The sequence below is a fragment of the Mastomys coucha genome, unplaced genomic scaffold (assembly GCF_008632895.1).
Source record: "Mastomys coucha isolate ucsf_1 unplaced genomic scaffold, UCSF_Mcou_1 pScaffold11, whole genome shotgun sequence".
Classification (NCBI taxonomy): domain Eukaryota; kingdom Metazoa; phylum Chordata; class Mammalia; order Rodentia; family Muridae; genus Mastomys; species Mastomys coucha.
The window spans coordinates 19,897,450-19,917,578 of record NW_022196893.1 but is presented as its reverse complement, the minus strand read 5'-3'; the positions used below and the strand labels follow the sequence as shown (position 1 = coordinate 19,917,578).

Sequence of the window (20,129 nt, the reverse complement as noted above, 5' to 3'; positions counted from 1 at the left end):
CCCCTTGGCCTATCTACTACTCACTATTTGGATCCTCCTATGCTTTGGAATCTTACCCAGGGGCTGTAGGAAAGGGTCTTTCACATTGTATTTCGTCTCGAGAATGTTCTTTTGCTATGGTCGGTGGGCTTCACATCTCTGAGCACACAGAAGAGCCTTGGCCTCCCTTGAGCTTTCTGTATTAGGAAATTGTAAGCATCCCTACTCCTCAGGGTAACCTTCTCTACCTCTAGTGAATAAATAGAAAGGACCAATTATTACATGCTGATTTGTGACTTACTCAAGCACTATTTCTACTGCCCATTTCTAAACATGAGTTCATCTCTACCTGAAACAGAAGGAGCTGGAGAAACAGCTGAAACAATCAGTCATTGCCCTTAACAATTGGCTGACTACACGTACATGTGTGTAAAATCATGAATGTTTATCCCTCTCCCCAACCTTGTGCTTTTAGAGTATAAAATGAAAATATAAACCCAATGCCAAAGCCTTTTAGAAATTATTCTGGTTTCAGTGGACTAACAGTGTGTACTGTCTTACACTACCACTGGTGTCAGAGTGCTATTCCAGAAAGGTTCCCACAACACAGTCAACAGTTTCAATGTGAAACACCTTCTGCCTTCTCTCTGGGGACATCTCCCATCAAGGCTGACCTGGGAACTGCTTCCGGTTGGCACAGCTGAGTGATCTAGATAGTCACAGGCAACCTTCTACCAAAACTGAGAGTGTCTCTGAAAAAACAGGTTTCAAAATCCCCAACAGCTACCTGTCAATTTCACTTTGGCAACCAGAGGTTTGTAGTCAGAGTTAACACAGGAAGCTTCCTGGTTGGCTAAGTCATCTGTCCCTGGCACCCAGACTACAGGGCAGCTGATATTTATCTTTTGACATGTAGCCTAGTGCTATACAGTCCAAAAGCAGCTCCATGGTACCAATCCCCTGGCTGTTTGCAGTGTGTACAGAATTTTGCCTGGAGGAAAAACTGACTCTTGCTGTTCTCATCTCTACCAACTAGCACAGTACTTACTAGAGAGCAGGTAAATAGCAAACATGCCAAATTCAACTTAGCAAATGACATAAACAAATTATTCCTTTAAACATAAAAGTAAAACTTTAGTTTGGCTAGAAAGAAAATGTGGAAATATAATCTTGGAAAATGCAAGGTGATCCAAGTCTTACTTTGACACATGTGAAGTATCTTAGAAGGAACTGCTCTTAAGCCAAGTGCAGTGGTTTAGACCTGTAGTCAGATCAAGCACTCAAGAGATGGAAGTAGGAAGGTCACTGCAAGTTCTAGCCTGGCCTACAGTGTAAAATCCTGTGTTAACAAACAAAAAGAAAGGACATCTCCAGGTTCTCAACCTGTAGGTCTGATCACCCTGGTAACCCTGTCTGTAAAAGTATGTACATTACAATCACAACAGAAGTAGCAATGAAGTTAACTAGTGGTTTTTGGGTCTCCACAGCATGAGGAACTGAATTAAAGGACTGCAGCATTAGGAAGGCTGAGAACCACTGTCTTAGACAAACACACCATTCTTAGATTAGCAACTAAGTGATCAATCAATATGTTTGACAGATAAACACAAAACAAGTATTTAACAGAAAGTCCACTCAACATTCAAGAATCCTTGTGTGAGCCAACACCTGGCAGCCACTCCTACACACGACTCTTTCAATAACACATGCAGACAACTAAACTTAATTTATAAAAATTACTTAAGACAGAAAACTTAATTTTAAATATAAAACAGAAATCCATCTAGCTACCTTCACACACACTCTTCAGAGAGAAGTATGTGGTCTGGCTGATATAGCCAGCACCTTCCAACATGGAGGTCACACAGCCAATGAGCACTCTGGGGCTGGAGTCTGACAACCCTTTGCTAGAGTTTTTATTATCATCTTCCCATTTGTCAGAGACAGCTTCTACCTGTAAGACAAAAGAATGGCTCTTTACACTGTTATAAACAAGAATAAAAACAGATTATAGGCAATATCTGCATCCTGAATTGCAAAGTTCAAGAACAGGTATGGCAGCTGAATGGTGGAGATTTGCTTTCTGAGTCACAGTCAGCGCCTTCTGAAGGAGTTGAGTTTTTAAAGAGTTAAAAAGCACCCAGGACACAGAGGCAGGTGGGTCTCCATCAGAGGCCAGTCTGATTTATAGAAGAGTTCCAAGTCAAGCAGGTCTACACAGTGATACCCTGTCTCAAAGAAAAGAAATCTTTTTGGTTTTTATTCATGTGTGTGCATCATTTGAGTTAGAAGACAGTGTCTAATCTGCTGGAGTGAAAGGTGGCTGTAAGCAAGGTGATGTGGAAGCTACATCACAAACAGGAGCAACAAACATTCGTAACCATTGAGCCACTGCTCCAGCTCCTGAAGGGATCTTTACGGGGCTCTCTGGCTTGTCCTTTAAAAGGGCATGAATCCCACTCCTGAGCTTACCTGTAATTCCACCACCATGGGAGGCAGAATTGAACCTATTTTTGGAGATAGAGCTATATGGCAATCTCTTCTGAATAAATATAAAAATATTCAAGAAAACAGCAAACTGAATGTAACAGCATATTTATTATAAGGAGCATATACCATAAACAAATGCAGAAGTAGTCAAAAATTTCAATTTCAGCTAACATATCATATTGATGGAATGAAATACTCATGTATTTCCATTGACACATAAAAATCATTTGATAAAATTCAAACCTTCTGGAATAGGGAAGAAAGGATGGTATCGAATTTGCCAAAGTATATGGCATACTTGTATAAAAATATCTTTGGGCTTCAGAGATTGTTCAGCAGTTAGGAGCACTGGTGGGTCTTTCAGAGGAGCTGGATTTAATTCCCAGCATCTACGTAGCAACTAACAACCATCTGTAATTCTTGTTCCAGGAGATCTGATGCCACCTTCTGGCCTTCTCATGAACACACATGAAGTACACAGAGATACACAAAGGCAAAACACCCATATATCCATAGTTTTTTTTTTTTTAAGCACTAAAAACATTTCTAATGTCATCATGAAAATTGCCACTGTGCAATAAACAGATGCCACAATAATTTTATCTAAAGTTTCCAAGCAGGGCATGGTGGCATCCACATTTTATCTCCTCTGCCCCCCCAAAAACCCTCACAATGTTCTAACAGTCCTTCACGATATAAACAACAAAGTAGGAATACAAAGAAAATTTCTCCAGCATAGTGAAGACTGTAAATGAAAAATCCGTGGTTAACATTAACCCAATGCTGGAGATGAGAAGCTCTCCTCTGCAGGTCAGGACGGGCCAGGGGCCAGCGTAAGCTCCATTCAACACTGTGCTCAAAGCCCTCAGCAAAACAGTTAGGTAAAAGGGAATCAGACTGGTTACTTCCAGTTTGTTTGGGCTGGTGCCTTAAGCAGACCTTGGGCGCAAATTCTGCAGCCAGTTCCACAACACCCAGAGGAAGCTCCACTCCCAGGCACTTTAACACACCCAGGATCCTAAGGATCAGAGGTGAGGAGGACACATCTGTCCCAACACTGGGAATAACTGGGACCAGTGGGACTCAGGCACACAGGAAGTCCGCCAGCCCAGTGGCACTGGTTGCTTCCAGTCTATCTAGGCTGGTGCCCTGAGCAGACCTTGGGCACAAACTCTGCAGCCAGTCCCATAATTCCCAGAGGAAGCCCCACTCCCAGACGTTTTAATTAGCCCAGGATCACAGGATCCCAGAATCACAGGATCCCAGAGACAGCTTGACTCTGAGGAGTTCTGATATAACCAGGATCACAGGAAGGACAAGCCCCAGTCAGATTTAGCAAGGGCAGGTAGCACTAGAGATAACCAGATTGGGGGGGGGGCGGCAAACATAAGAACATAAGCAACAGAAACCAAGGTTACTTGGCATTATCAGAACCCAATTCTCCCACCATAGTAAGTCCTGGACACACCATTACACTGGAAAAGCAAGATCTGGATCCAAAATCACTTCTCATGATGATGATACAGGACTTTAAGAAGGACATAAATAACTCCCTTAAAGAAATACAGGAGAACACAGGTAAACAGCGAGAAGCAGGTATTAAAGGGGGTGGTGTGTCTGGGAGGAGTTGGGGCACAAAAGGGAAAGAAGAATGTGATATGATTCTATTTATTTAAAATAGGGTTTTAAATGTTAACAAATTCAGATAAACTGAAATTATGTATCTTTTCTCATCATAATGCAATAAAACCTAAATCAATTAAAAAATAAAAAAGAAAGAAAAGGGAACCAAAGGCATCCAAACTAGAAATTACTAAAACTGTCCTCATTCACAAATGGCTTGATCCTGTGGTATAAGTTACTGAGGATTGTACATTCTAAAAGAGCCCCCAAATGGATAAACCTAAAAACTGAATTTGCCAAGTATTAGGCATACAACAATTTGTTTTGTTTCTAGCAAAATGAATACAAAAAGAAAACTAAGCTTCTAAAAGAATGTGGACATGGTGGTGCACACGTTAAATCTGGCATTTGGGTGGCTAAGGCAGAAGATTGTGAAACGCAAGACTAGTTTAGTTTAGGCTATTTAAAAAGATTCTATTTTTTTTTAAAAGAATACTTAAGAATCAACAATCAAAGAGACAGATTGAAATGAAAAACATTAAACATATAACTATATAAAATGAAACAATATAACAAAGTCAAAGGTGACTGTGAGAGCTGGAACAGTAACTCAAGAGCTGAGAATTCCTGCAGGGCTACCATGAGGTCCAGAGTACAGATCTTAACATCCATGGAATGAGGCCGATGCAATGTTATTAACTATTAACTCAACAGTAATTTGATCATTTTAATTTAACCTATCAATTCTACCACTAAGAACTTATAGTACCAAACAACTATTTTTTTTATGGAAAAGTAAATTACTGAATAAATGTACTGATCATCTTTGTTAATCAAATAACAGAGTCTAGCTTTATATTATTATTATTTTTCACTATGAAGCCTTGGCTGGCCTGGAACTCATTATGTAGACCAGGTAGGCCTAGAAGTCACAGAGATCTTGTGTGTGCTACCTCACTCAGCCAATCTTTATAATTGTACGTGTTTTTAAAAACACTAGAGAATAAAAAAAAAACTATTAATGAGTATATGCCATAGCATAAACTTACAGGAAAACTTTACTTTCTGAACTACAAATGTCTATGACTTGATTATTTATAATTATCATTTGTTTTTAAAACAGAAATCACTATAACAAATAAAGCAGCTCCTCCTCCACCTCCTCCTCCTCCTCACACTTCACTATGCTCTCCTTGGCTAGGCCATGACTGAGAAACTAACAAATGTGGTAACTCATGGTGAGGGTGACTACTCCCTACAAACTAAGACTTACTCTGATTGCTTTCAGTCCATTTGACACTTTGTTTTCTTCAACGATAGCAATGACTTCCTGTCCGACATTCAGAAGCACTTTGCTAGTCACAGCATCATTGGAAAAGTAGATCAAGTCGTCAATCATGCCGTAGTCACTGCAGTACCTTGTCACAACGCCCTGCACCGTTTTCAACCTGGTGTCACCTGAGACAAGTGAGCACAGGGGTGGTTGTATTAATAATGAATAATAATTCCAGGGACAGAGAGAATGGCTCAGTGCCTTAGAGTGCTCATTGTTCCTCCAAAGGACCTAAGTTCAGTTCCCAGCAACCATGGGAAAGGGTCATAACCACCTATAGCCACTGAGGATCTGATACCTTCTTCTGGCCTCTGCAGGTGCCACATACATGTGGTAGATTCATTCATTCATTCATTTATTCTCCCTTCCCCCCCACATAAATCTCAAAGGGGGGTGGGATCCTAAATCTGACTACAATTAAACTCTACAGGAGAAAAGCAAAGTGTGGTATTAATGTGGGGGGGGGGGGCATGAACTTAACAGGCTGACCCAGAGAAGTTGCCACTGAGATATGCTTAGAAGAATGACTTTGAAACAGAATCCTAGGTTCTGAGGGGGCACAGGTAGTGAACGTGGTGGGGAGAGCTTTGACTCCCAAGCCTGACTGGCTGGTTTGACTCTTTGACCATGTGTAGCCCTGTGCATGGTAGCTATCTCTACATGACTGTTAGTTAAATAACAATATATGTGCAACCTGCAGACTTCTGAGGGGCTGGCACAGGCTAGGGGGCCCCAGACACCACCAGACTTAAACAGGCACCTGAGGAATCCTAGACATGTACTGTTTGCGGTCGTCACCATCAAAGCCACAGCCTTAAGAAGGTTCCAAACACGGGCTGGAGAGATGGTTCAGTGGTTAAGAGTACCAACTGCTCTTCCGAAGGTCCTGAGTTCAGGTCCCAGCAACCACATGGTGGCTCACAACCATCTGTAATGAGAGATCTGATCCCTCTTCTGGTGTGTCTGAAGACAGCTACATTGTATACATATAATACATAAATAAATAAATAAATGAAATATTTTTTTAAAAAAGGTTCCAAACACAATAGTAGGGGTATAGAAAAGTGTATCTACTCCAAGAAAGTATAGAAACTTGGACATTCACTGATCTTTCATGAACTGGAGCTGCAGACACCATCTCTGAGTTTTCACTACACCTTTCCTGTGACCTCTTATTGGTAAAATGTCCAGTACCCCAATCACATGAGTGTCTTAGTCAGGGTTTCTAGTCCTGCACAAACATCACAACCAAGAAGCAAGTTGGGGAGGAAAGGGTTTATTCAGCTTACACTTCCACATTGCTGTTGATCACCAGAGAAGTCAGGACTGGAACTCACACAGGTCAGGAAGCAGGAGCTGATGCAGAGGCCATGGAGGGATGTTACTTACTGGCTTGCGTCTCCTGACTTGCTCAGCCTGCATTCTTATAGAATCCAAGACTTCCAGCCCAGGGATGGCACCACCCACACACAATGGGCCCTCCCCTCTTGATCACTAGTTGAAAAAATGCCTTACAGCTGGATCTCTTGGAGGCATTTCCTCAACGGAAGCTCCTTTCTCTGTGAATAACTCCAGCCTGTGTCAAGTTGACACACAAACCCAGCCAGGACACGTGCCACAACATCATGAAACTGGAACTCAAGCTGTTACAGAAAGCCACTATTTTTTACAGTGGTTCTCAACCCTCCTAATGCTACAACCCTTTAATACAGTTCCTCAGGTTGTGGTGACCCTCCAACATAAACATTATTTCTCTTGCTACTTCACATCTGTAATTCTGTTATGAATCATAATGTAAACAGCTGATATGGGACCCCTGCAGGGGTCGTGACCCACAGGTTGAGAACCACCCCTTTGGCCCTATGCCATTATTTCCCCTGGGTTATACTCTGTTGATGAAATTAGCACATCTAAATACAAAAAGCCTTTCCTTTACCGTGCTGTGCTCAACAATTTCATTTTTTAAAGGTTATTTTTAGCTTCTCCATAGGAAATTTCACTCTTTTAGAGGATGGAGAAATCAACAGGAGCCACTAGCCCAAGTTCTCACACAAAGGGAAAACTAGAAAGAAAGACAGCAAGCATGGATCTGAGCTCCAGGGAGGGGTAACCTGGTAACTCTGGAGTGAAACTGAGCTCAAGTTGTTGCTGAAAGCCACTATTCTTTACATCGGTTGGTTCCAACCTTCCTACCACCACGATCCTGTAATACAGCTCCTCCTCTTGTGGTGACCCCCAACCATAGAATTATATTTGTTGCTACTTCAGAAACACCAGAATTAGAAGCCTGGGGATGATTTAAAAAAAAAAAAATCCAAGGAGAATGACTTCATTGCTTTTAGAACGGTCAACTTGAAGTGTTAGAATGATGGTTTCCAGACCTCTGAGAACTCAGTGGCGACCAAAACCAGGCAGAGAGGTGCAGCGATATCTGGTTACCGTGTGTAGCACAAAATCACGCACAATGAAGGTTAAGTGAGAATGAGGAAGCCACAAGCACTGGCCCAAGAGTAACAAGGCGCATGTGCAAAATCACGCACCTTTGTCTCTGAGAAAACGACTAAGAGATACAGCCCGTTTGGGTTAACAAAAGGAGCGAGGGCCAAGTCTAAGCTTCCAAAGGCCTGTTCTCGAATCTCCAAAGGAAGGGAGCGCCTGACCCCGAAGGGGTCACAGCTTCGCCCCACCTCACAGGCCGGCCAAGGGCTTCCTGCGGGCTGCTCCATGCACCCTTACCTTCCAACAGCTCCCGCCCTGGCTGCCCGACCTCCTCCTCGGGGATGTCCTCCCTTCTCCAGAAGAAGGACACCAGCTTGGCTGCGAGGCGCAGCATAGCATCCACACGGCCTCCACCTCCGCCCCAGCTTCTCGCCCGCAGGCCACAGCCCGTCCCATAGGCCACTACGCATGCGCCTGTAGAAACCAGCCAATGGGGTTGTTGTGTCTGCGCCTGCGCCTGCCTATCATAGAACTCAGCCAATAGGGTCCGTGTATATTCCATGAGGCACGACCGTTAGCAAGGAGAGGTTGGCGGTTAGCACGTGATGGAGCATGGAGTTCCACGTGCAGGTGACAAGAGGCCTAGCATGCGCAGTGGCTGGAAGAGAGGGTGGAGCTTTGTGCCCGATGAATGCAGCATGAAGCTAGGGCGGGCGATTCTGCTCAATCCACTTAAGTAAAAAGATAAAGAATTTCACTACCAAGTGTGACCTTAGGAGCAGTTTCGTAGGATGTTCCCTTTATTCCAATATTCCTAACATTAACAGTTTTACTTTTTTTTTTTTTTTTTTGAGAATAGACACTATATACCTAGGCTATGAACTCACGATGTAGCCAAAGATGCTCTGCCATTCCTGATCCTGCGCCTCAATCTCCCAAGTTCAGAGGTTACAGGCCTGTGCTACCACAGTGCTTTTGGCTGTGCTAGAGGTCCAAAGACCGGCATGCTTAATATTCCCTCAACAGAACTACACCCAAACATGTGAAGTTTGGTTTTGCTTGCTTGTTGTTTTTAAGTAAGCATTTATAGATTTCTCTTTAAATTTTGGTTAAGGTGCATCCTATACAATTTGAATTGCAATCTTACTTTTGTCTTGTGGTTTGAGTTTTATTTTGCTGTTTCCCCACCCCAACCCCCACAGGCATGCTGTCAGTATATGACTATTTAGAGAGTTTCTGCTACTAACGTAATTTAATTAGTCTTAGAGAGTAAAATTTGGATGAGTTCTGTTTTTAAAACTTGTCAGGGCCTAGTGATCTACACCTTTAATAGGACTTGGAAGGAAGAGGCAGGCAGATTTCTGTGAATTCCAGGTCAGTTTGGTCTTTATAGTTAGTTCTAGGCCTGCCAGGGTTTCATAGTGAGATGCTGTCTCAAGACAAAATAAAACACAAACCTTATCAAGAGTGTCCCCCACTTTGTTGATCTCCTGATCTCCTTCACTGGATGTTCTATGTGTCATATACAACATGTATTCTGTTGTGTTTGCTAGGGATCTGATCTAGTTCTAGATTAGGTTTGTCTGTTTGTACACCATGCCAGCTTAATTTACTTCTTGAGTGATGGGGTGATGGAAGCATTCCTTAAACATTTAGAGACTGTCATAAAACCTTCTTGAGTGTGTTAATCGGAATACATAGGAAAATAATAAAGGACCTGACTATTTCTAGGGTTGAAGTCATCTTCAGAGGCACTCGGTAGGTACCCCAGTCAGGCTTTCTGACACAGTATATGGTAGTCCTGACTTTCAGGACTGTGTGTGGTTGCTGCCAGCCTGAGCTGCTGCCCTGGATCAGCCTCTTCTACATTTCCAAGCAGATGCCCTACAGACATTATAACTTCATATCTAAAAGAAAATATTGCTCCAAAACCTTCCTCTCTGACTGTCTAAATAGCCCACCATACTGACAGCAAACAGGATAGATTAGATCCTCCATATCTATCTGGAATTGGATCCCTTCTCACCATTCTTGGTCACATCTCCCTATTACCCTGGCCTGTTCTCCACCCAGTACCAGAATGCCACCTTGACCAATTCCACCTCAGGGTCAAAGTCAAGTGGCTTCCTCACATACGGGTGTCTTGTACTTAGTCTCTTCATTCTACTTCCCAGAATCCTCAGCTCACCCTCCTTCAGCCATGCTCCTGCATGCTCTGGGGCCTTAACACCTACGAGGCCTACCCTCTGTGCCTTTAGTTCTGCTGTGTCCTGAAGTCTGCACATCTCACACATAGAAAGTCAAATGTGTTGGTATATGGCACAGGGGAACACACACACACACAAAACCATGGCCTGTAACTAGTCAGTCCACAGAGGGAGAAAGGGGCAGTAGTTTGAAGATTCTACTGAAGAACGGGGAATGCTCTAGGAACTAGTACTGCAGTGGCAATCAAGACAGGACATAAGTCATTGTAAGTTGGGAGTGAGGAGAACTCAGAGAGTGCTCTTGCTCTCTCTCTCTCTCTCTCTCTCTGAGTCAAAACAGCTTCTTTGTGTTTCTTAGTGGGAAACACTTTTGAAAGTCACAAAAGTGATGATGTTTTCTAAACATTTTCCCCTCCAAAAAAACCACAAGAGCCAGATGGTGGTGGTGCACACCTTTAATCCCAGCACTTGGGAGGCAGAGGCAGGCAGATCTCGGAGTTCAAAGCCAGCTGGATCTACAGAGCAAGTTGCAAGACAGTTAAGAATACACAGAGAAATCATGTCTCAAAAACAAACAACAAACAAACAAACAAACTATGAGAGAGAAGGGAAGGGAGGGAGGGAGGGAGAGAGAAAGAGAGAGAGGGAGGGAGGGAGGGAGGGAGGGAGAGAGAACACAAGAGAATTCAATCAAGTTGGATCCATTTCCATGATTTTTACTGATCACTTTAGTGCTTAGTAAATTTGGGAGTTTCCTCAACACATTTGAAAGAAGTTCCAGATGTCTCAGGGAACAGTTGGGTCGATTGTTTCTTTTTTTTAATTTTATTTTTATTTTGTGTGCATAGGTGCTTTGCCTGCAAGTATGTGTACCATGTGTATTTCTTATGCCCACAGAGGCCAGAAGAGGGCATCAGATCCCCTGGAATGAGAGTTATAGACAGTTGTGAGCTGCCCTGTAGGTGCTGGAATTGTGAGCCACCATATATATGGTTACTGGGAATTGAGCTCAGGACCTCTGCAAGAGCAGCCAGTGCTCTTAACCTCTGAGCTGTCTCTCCAGCCCTGGGTAAATCGTTTCTAATCCTTCTCGTTTGGTTGAAAAGCTAAGATAACCAACCATCCCTGATTAGAAACCAGTGGCTGAGCCTCTGCTTGCTTGGGGTTCTGCTGTTCAAAGGGGCTGTTTTTTCCAAGTACTCTGGGCTGAGCCTTTTTTGCAATGTGCACAAAGAAATTGTTGCTGTAATTGCTAGGGTGCCAATGTCTCCAGGCAAATGAAGCACATTCATGTCCCTTTTCTCTGCCTACTGAGCAGGAATAAAGGGTGCAGTGGGGCCATTCCTGCCAATCCTTGGGGCTGCCATGGGAACCCACAGTGGAACTCCCAGCAGTTCAGGGGCCAGCCTTGCCAAAATCGAGAACATAAAGATTTATGTGGCCTGACAAAGGAGATTTCTGTCGTGTACTAATGGGAGACAAAGAATGACGGCTTAAAAAGATGTAGACCTTTGAGTAGTTTTCTGTTCCAGGTCCAGGGTTGGTCAGGATCCACATCCAGTGCTCGACTCTATCCTCAGTAATACTTCTCTTTCCAAGACATCCACCTGGCTAGTATGCTGTGAGGGGGACCAAGGGCTCTTCCTTTCCTTCTCATATTGGGACAGCTCCAAGTCAGTGGTTGTGCAATCAAGGAGGACATTTCTAGGATCCACTCCCTTAATCTCCTCATTGAAATTCAGGAAGCTGTGTGCCTGCCCCTGGCTGAAGTGCAGTTTGGCCGAGAGCTTTTGTTCCACTTATGAATACTTCTTGCTGGAAGTCTATCACCCAGAGGCCAGGTCTCCCAGTGGCCGGACGACAGCAGAGGTAAGCACTAAGACATTGCACTGCAAAATCTTTCGTAATTGCAGGTTCCCATTTTGTGTTGAATAGGTGGAGCTCCCCTCTGTTTGGGACTCATAAAGTTGCTGGTGGAAGTTGAAACGTTCTATATCTGCAACCTCAGATCAAGTCCGAGTGTGCTGAATCTAGATGAGTTTGGGTGGTTTTATTTATGTTGAGTTAGGGGTTTATTCCTTTTTAAGTTCACAGCCCTAGAGTATGAGCATATTAAGAAAGTGTTTGCTTAAACCAGACATGATAGTGTTGTTTACCCATGCGGAAGTTTAAGGCCGGCCTGGGCCACACAGTGAAACTTTGTCCCAAGAGAAAAGTTTCCGGAGCAATTTCTTGATAATAACTTAATGCAATTGGAGAGTTTTCAGTTGTTAAAGCCCAGGATGAATTTATTGCGTAGGAGCGAATGGTGGTCTGAGTCTGTTCATGAGCCTCAGCTTGGATGTGTGTCACTCTCCGTACCTTGCCTATTTCCAGCGCCATGACACGGGAGGGGCAGTTCAGGGAGGAGCTGGGCTATGACCGGATGCCCACACTCGAGAGGGGTCGGCAGGATGCAGGACGGCAGGACACAGGCAGCTACACCCCTGACCCTAAGCCCAAGGACCTGCAGCTGTCGAAGAGATTGCCCCCATGCTTCAGCTACAAGACATGGGTATTCTCCATGTTAATGGGGGTAAGTAACTCTATACTGGTTCAGAGGACAGCAGACACCATGTCCCTTCAGTGCTGGTCATGTCCTATAGAGGGTAAAGCCTGATAGACTGGGAATCACTCTGTCCCTTTCCTGCTTTCTTTCTTGTTCTTTCCCTTTCTTTCTTTCTTTCTTTCTTTCTTTCTTTCTTTCTTTCTTTCTTTCTTTCTTCCTTCCTTCCTTCCTTCCTTCCTTCCTTCCTTCCTTTTCCAGTTTTTGGAGCCAGAGGTTCTCTATGTGGCCCTGGCTGTCCTAGAACTTGCTCTGTAGACCAGGCTGGCCTTGAACTCAGAGATCCACCTGCCTCTGCCTCCCAAGTGCTGGGATTAAAGGTGTGTGCCACCACTACCACTGGTATTTCTTTTGTTTATGTCCTATCAGTTACTTTTCTCAGTATCTGCCATGGGGGCCTATGCCCTTAAACTGTACTTATCCTGAGACCATGGGTTACCAGTAACTTCCTACCCTCATACTTCTGTACATGAGTGGTCTGTGACGGCTGGAGGCCAACCTCATGCTTCAGGGTAGCTCTATGGAGTGACTGAGAAGGGTTGTTTGTGTCCAAGGCTTGGGTCAGGAGCATGGCAGGAAGGGCTACAGAAGCCATAGGACTATGGGGACTATGGGAGACCACAGAAAGGGCTAAGTTGGGGATAGGTAGAGAGCAGATCCATTGCTAGTCCAGGGTGAAGCAGTGCCATATGGGACACTTGTACATAGTCTTGTGGATAACCAGTCGGGATGCTTAAAGCATCATTTGGCCCTGAATGTGCACAGTACCTGAGGACCCAGATGTTGTACGCATTTCTCTATGGAAGGAGCCAGGTTTTGTGCAGCCCTAGTCTGAGAACACTCAGACAGGGACCTCTCCCTTTCCACATCCCTAGACCTTTTTCAGATTCTATTTTGGGTCAGTTCCTGCAGAGGCAGTAGGGCAGACACTTGTTTTACAGGCTCTGACCCTGGGCCTGGGGATCCTGAATCCCCCGATAATACTTCCTTCTCCCCACCCCACAAGTCTGGAAGCTTCTACTCTGGCACCAGAGGTGGGAAAGGGGAGGTCTATCCCTGGGGTTTTACTGGTCCTGCCAAAAGGAGTTGCAGTCACACAGGACCCAGCCATAGGCAAAATGAATAACTGGGAGACTTGGTTAATATGGGGAACATGAGCTTGCAGTCCAAGGCTTGGTGTTGCCTACCCCCACCACTGTCTTATCATCAGACAGAGCCTGTTCTAACCTGAGTCTATGTTGCTCTTTTGCAGAGCTGCCTTCTTGTGACCTCTGGGTTTTCGCTCTACTTGGGGAATGTGTTTCCCTCCGAGATGGATTATTTGCGCTGTGCAGCAGGCTCTGTAAGCACGCTCCTCAGCCACATCAGCACCATAATTCTCTCACTGTGGGTCCCAAAGCTCTGTGATCTGGGGTTATAGGTTAATTCTCATGACTTATCAGTCTGACTCCTGTGTGGGACACAGCACATTGTTCCTGGCATGTTGTGCTGGTTTGGTGCACTAGCTGTCTTGGATGCAATCAAGACTTTAAGGGTTGAGGGAGCTCCTTGTATCCAGTAGCTTGACAAAGGTGGTTTGCCTGTGTGACTCAGATTATTGTAGAAGCTTGAACATTGTAACACATGATTGTCTTATGTCTTTATGCTGAGCTGAGATAAAACCCAAAGTTTTTAGCTTGGTAGGCAAGAGCTCTAACTCTGAGCTGCACCTGGCCCACCATGCATGGTTTCAGGGTTAACATCATGTCCAGCACACTCAGGTGAGTTCTTAGCTCACTTGGGTTCTGGTCTCTTTGCAGTGCATCCCCTCAGCAATTGTGAGCTTCGCTGTTGGGAGGAGGAATGTCAGTGCGGTAAGTTAAGCCTGTAGCAGAGCCTTGGCAGACCTGGAGAAACCCACAGCCCTGAGGAGTGGAAAGGGGATGTTGTCTTTATTTCTTTAGTGTATTTATTTATTTTTTTAAGGAAATGCATTGTGCTTTGTTTTTCCAGATTCCCAACTTTCAGATATTGTTTGTTTCCACGTTCGCTGTTACCACTACGTGTTTAATCTGGTTTGGATGTAAACTGATCCTGAATCCATCAGCCATAAACGTGAGTTACTGGAAGGGGATGTAGGTCACAGAGGGGTTCCTGTTTTCACCTGAGTCTTTGTCTTCCCTCTGAGGTCAAAGGTCAAATGCTGCTCTCACAGAGCAGGGTAAGCCCTGGCTTTCCTTCGCTTCTGAAGGAATCATCTCTACTGAATTTTGAGTTTATTCCATTGGACAAATCTATTGATAGATGACATATTAGTGTCTATTTCCCAACAGTGACAGGCCTGGATGCAGCTCAGGGACAGTGCACATGCTTCTAGCATATTCAGTGCTCTGGAATTTAGCCCATTACCATACATGTTAAAACACACACATGTACACTGGCACATAGGCACACAGTTGCACACACACATATACACCACAACACAATAACAATATACTACTGTATTTCATCAAATCTATGATACTGTTGGTTGTAAGGCATGCACGCACACGCGCGCCCCCCCACTCACACATACAGCACAACAAAATAACAACATACTATTACATTTCATCAAATCGATGATGCTGTTGGTTATAAGGCACATGCACACACACAAGTGCACACACATACAACACAACAAAATAGCAACATCCTATTGTATTTCATCAAACAATGATGCTATTGGTTGTAAGGCATTCTGTCATCTTATGTGCTACTGATAAATGTGAAAAATAATTACTCAAATTGTGATAATCAGTGAAAAAAATGGCACCAGGCATAAGGATGTCGTATCTCATTTTGTGAGAACAAAAATTCAAGGAATACCCAGGCTGCTGTGGGCAGAAGAGAGGCTGCTGACTGGACACTGGGATGTGCTAAGTTGCTGGGTATGACACATAAATATAAAACTGATTGCACCACAAAAGTCGAAAATACACTCTACACACAGATGCTTTATAGAACTAAATGTGTCAAGCTGGATATGTCAGCACATGGCTGTTATCCCAGCACTTAGGAGATGGAGGGAGGAAGATCAGGAGTTCCAGGCCCACCTTGGCTATATAGTTAAGTTTGAGAACATTCTGAGTTATATGAGACCATGTCTCAAGAAACAAACAAACAAACCAAATGAAACATATAAAGTTCTTGGAAATATGTCTCAGAAGAGATTAAAAACTATGAGACATAGCTTTAAAAAATTATTTTATGTGTTGGGGTGTTTTACCTGCACATATGTCTGTGTATTATGTGTGTGCCTGGTACCAATGGAGGCCAAGAGATGGTAAATGACATATATATTAAGAGACATCTGGAACAAAGAAACCACAAGCAAGGTAGCTTAGCACATGCTCAGAGAGACTCTGTGGTGACTGGGAGAATCTTTTGGAACTTGTATGTATCTTCTTACAACGAAGACATTGTATCACCCCAACTACAAACCTTGGAGAAATACTGGCACACCTGTGACTAAGAGGGACTGGAGCCATGGCTCAGCAATTATGAGCACTAGCTGCTCTTCCAAGGTCCTGGGTTCAACTCCCAGAGCCCACATGCACAGGTCACAAGTGTTTATAACTGTAAGTCCATGGGGTCTGATGCCCTCTTCTGGTACACAGACATTCATGCAGACAAAATCCCCATATACATAAAATGAATAAATAAATCTTACTTTTAGGTGTGCATGAAAGGTCAGAGCCATGGCATGAAACTTCAAACTTAAACAAATGACCCCCTGCCCCAGAACCACAGGTGACTGAACTCTGAAAGATGGATAGAACCATATATCAGCTTTTGTTAATAATGTAGCAACGGACTGGCCCCAACATCACCTGGTACTTATGTTTGCAGGACCTCAGTCCCACCTAGGTCAGGCATCAGAGTCCACATATAAATAGGCCCTCCATAGCTCCAGCCAGGCTGAGATCTGATGGTTATCGAGCACATCGTAAAAACTTCCTGAGACAGATTGGGGAACCTCAGGAACACAGCATTTGGCCCAATCCTGCTCAGAAACTATGCCTCATTCAAGGACATACAGAGTCCTTGCGAAATAGCAGTAAAATAGCCATGACGTGGTTGGACAGTCAGGAACACAGCTTCTTCTATGTGGATTGTATCTCACTGTCCCATAGGCCCTTCCTCAAATCCTCTGGTCTGTGCTAAGTGCTGGGAAACCTTTGGGGTCTATACATTGCTATTTGCCTGATGGTAGGGCTCATCTGTTCTTGGTCTCTACCTAGACATCTCCTTGTGGGTTGGTGTTATGACTAATCTTGGTTGTAAACTTGACTACATCTGGAATTAACTAAAACCCAAGCAAGATGGGACAACTGTGAGGGGTTTTTCTTTTCTTTAACTTTAAAAAAAAATTATTTACATTGGTATTGTGTTCTGCCCTGTGTATGTCTGTATGAGGATATCAGATTCCCAGAACTTGAATTACAGACAATTGTGAACTGCCATGTGGGTGCTGGGATTTTTAACCCAGGTCCTTTGGGAGAACAACCAGTGCTCTTAACCACGGAATCATCTTTCCAGCCACAGTAAGGGGTTTTTCTGGATTGGATCATTTGAGGTGGGCAGACCTATTATAACTCTGGGCTACACCTTCTGGTGACAACTCAAATAAAAGACACGAAAGAAGCTGGGCAGTGGTGGCTCACACCTTTAATCCCAGCACTTGGGAGGCAGAGGCAGGTGGATTTCTGAGTTCGAGGCCAGCCTGGTCTACAGAGTGAGTTCCAGGACAGCCAAGGCTATACAGAGAAACCCTGACTCAAAAAAAAAAAAAAAAAAAAAAAAAACAAAAAACAAAAACAAAAACAAACACAAACAAAACAAAACAAACAAACAAAAGACCCGAAAGAAGGCAGCCTTTGCTTTTCGCCTGCTTTCTCTCACTTGTACTGGCAAGTCCATCTGCCCTGTTACTAAGCTATCCCTTTGCTCACGTTAGGACCTACTCTGTGGGGATTCCAACAGAGACTAAAGGCCAGCAGCTCTCTAGGATTCTAGCACTGGATTGGATTGGGAATGTTGAGACATCCAGTCTCATAGACTGAACAACCACCAGATCCTTGGCCTGTCTGGCGGACACATCCATTGTTGGACTACACTGACCACAGCTATGTCACTACAGTGAAGCAAAGATAAGTCACACACACATGCACATGCACATGAATGCACTCACACACACTCACACATTCATTTAATCAGTCTGTTCCTCTAGGACAGTGCTTCTCAGCCTTTCCTAATGCTGCAACCCTTTGATACATTCCTTTTATTGTGGTAACCCCCAACCATAAAATTATTTTTGTTGTTTCTTCATAACTGTGATTTTGCTCCTGTTATGAGTCATAATGTAAATATCTGCATTTTCTGATGATCGTAGGTGACCCCTGTGAAAGAGTCATTCAACTTCCAAAGGGGTCACGATTTACAAGTTGAGAATGGCTGCTCTAGAGAATCCAGACTAACAAAGTTGGTGTAGCCTGTCAGTATCTTTGAAGCTCCACAGTGGAAGCTCACATCTCACCAGTAGGGATAGGAGTCTATCCTCTGCCTCCAAGGCACCCACTCCCCAAGTCAGCAGAATAGGGCCTCAGATACCAGGAGGGAGGTCTCTGCCACAGGCTATGCCAGTGTTCTGCTAGTTCAGAGCATCTCTCCATTAGACATCCTCACTACCAGCCTGAGAGTCTGTGTGTCTTGGCCTCACCTCCTTAGATGTATTGACTGGTGGTTCCCTGTCAGAGGAAGGCAGAGGCAGCAAGTTCCTGTTTCCATTTGTATCTTCTCATCCAGATAATTTTGGAAACTCTTCTCCCACCTGTGGCCCTGCTATGGCCTGGCTTCCCTGTCAGTTACCTCTCTTCTCGCTCAGTTCAGGTTGAATACCACATCATCTTTTTTCACAGCAGGACTAGTCCACATGGCTTTTCCAAGAGACACATGAAGAACCATCCATCTATTTACCTGATACAGAAAAAGCATTTACAGACCAAAGTCTGGTGAACCAATGAATTTATTGGTACTACTTACAGCAGTGTGTGTGTGTGTGTGTCCTCATATAGTCTTGAGATGGGGGGCTCAGAGGGAATGTTAATAGGGCAGATCTCATGAGGGTCTCCTGTGTGCCTGCTTCAAGGTGGCGATGCTCATGAGCAGGCCAACAGAAAACAGCTACACGTTAGCTCACTTTGGGTTGAAGTGGCTTGTTCTTGATTACTCGACATTATATGAAATACCCACTCTGAGGCCAAGCCTACTCTTGGATTACTCCCATCTGATAAAGCAACAGCCTTGACCTCAGCTACCCCATGTTGGTTGGAAGTGCCAAGAAAGAGTGACTCAATCTACATCTTGTTTACACAATTTTTTTTTAAAAAGCCCTCATTTCCCAAGGTGTACAAATTGCTAACTGACTGATTTGAGTTGGTGAATGATGCCTGAACTATCTGAGAAACTCCAGGCGCATGAGCATTTCAGACACACTAGATGGGACTTCTCCCTGGGACTCTAAAAGAAGGAGCACCCCAAGACCAAAGTGCGGCAGGCGCCCTGACCGGTCACTTAGTCACCTGAGACTCTTTCAAGAAAACTACTACAGGAAAGTTCTGCCCACACTCCTGTGCTCAGTTTGATGGAGCACAGGCGTTTCTGCTAGTCACACCAGCCCACTTCAAACCCATCCTTGAAATGGCCTGCCACCCAGGCCTGCATTCGATATCCTTTTGCCTGAGCATCTCAGCAGTTGGTAAGATTTCTTATCCAGTCCCTTAGAGACTTGGCACCTGGTGTCAACTCTGCCTCTCAGTCTCAGGAATCTCAGCCTCTCCAGCTTCACTATTGCCCAGCCTGGTAATGCACTTGGTTACAGGTATTAGCCTCTGCTCTGGTGAAGTCTCCCTTACATTTTGAAGAAAATTCTCATGTCTATTGCTGTTTGGTTCTTCTTGCTCCTGAAGCTCTGTCCCTTACTTAGTGCTGCTTAGTCTGCACTGGGTGTGTGTGGGTAACCTGTGTGTGTCTACCAGTCTCCTCTACCGTAGCCCTGGGGCGACTGAACCTTGGAGAGGGGCTAGAATAGTTTTCTTTGGCTCTGTGCTTGTTGGTCTGGCAGGGCCGAGTATACAAGGCAGGCAGTCTGCAGTAGCAGTCTCTGCTCTGCTCGTAGCTCTCTGGAGATGCTGCACTCCCTGACACAGTCTACTTCTGACTGTCACGGGCTCCTCTTGTCCAAGAACTCGCTTCTGTGTATTATCTGTCACCAAACTGATCTTCTGAGTGTCCCAACTGATTGTTGTCTGAACCCGGTGAAGCAGGCATGAGGCTTTATGTTAAAATATCATCCACGTATTATTGGTTACCACGGACCGGGGTTTCTCGCGGGGGCCCCTTGTTCCGCGGGACGAGGGATTTTGGCCAGGTGGAC

General features: G+C 44.4%; 2 protein-coding genes across 9 annotated transcripts in view; one reads left to right on the top strand and one right to left on the bottom strand.

The window, feature by feature from the left end:
* Positions 1-8,341, bottom strand: part of Mov10l1 (Mov10 like RISC complex RNA helicase 1) — a 68,515-nt gene extending 60,174 nt beyond the window's left edge. For both annotated transcript variants that reach the window (XM_031352465.1, XM_031352472.1), the window contains exons 1-3: positions 8,162-8,341; positions 5,366-5,550; positions 1,771-1,933 (exon numbers count right to left, since the gene is read on the bottom strand). In XM_031352465.1, the coding sequence (XP_031208325.1) occupies positions 1,771-1,933; positions 5,366-5,550; positions 8,162-8,258 (445 nt within the window). In that variant the 5' untranslated portion in view covers positions 8,259-8,341. The remainder of the gene's footprint in view (positions 1-1,770; positions 1,934-5,365; positions 5,551-8,161) is intronic.
* A 103-nt stretch (positions 8,342-8,444) lies between these two features.
* The window catches only part of Mlc1 (modulator of VRAC current 1), a 27,959-nt gene continuing 16,274 nt past the window's right edge, over positions 8,445-20,129 (top strand). The window contains exons 1-7 of one of the 7 annotated variants that reach the window (XM_031352400.1): positions 8,528-8,600; positions 9,596-9,622; positions 11,814-11,940; positions 12,448-12,646; positions 13,929-14,018; positions 14,476-14,529; positions 14,669-14,770. In XM_031352400.1, the coding sequence (XP_031208260.1) occupies positions 11,873-11,940; positions 12,448-12,646; positions 13,929-14,018; positions 14,476-14,529; positions 14,669-14,770 (513 nt within the window). In that variant the 5' untranslated portion in view covers positions 8,528-8,600; positions 9,596-9,622; positions 11,814-11,872. The other 6 variants (XM_031352392.1, XM_031352384.1, XM_031352376.1 and 3 more) reach the window with 6 other exon arrangements.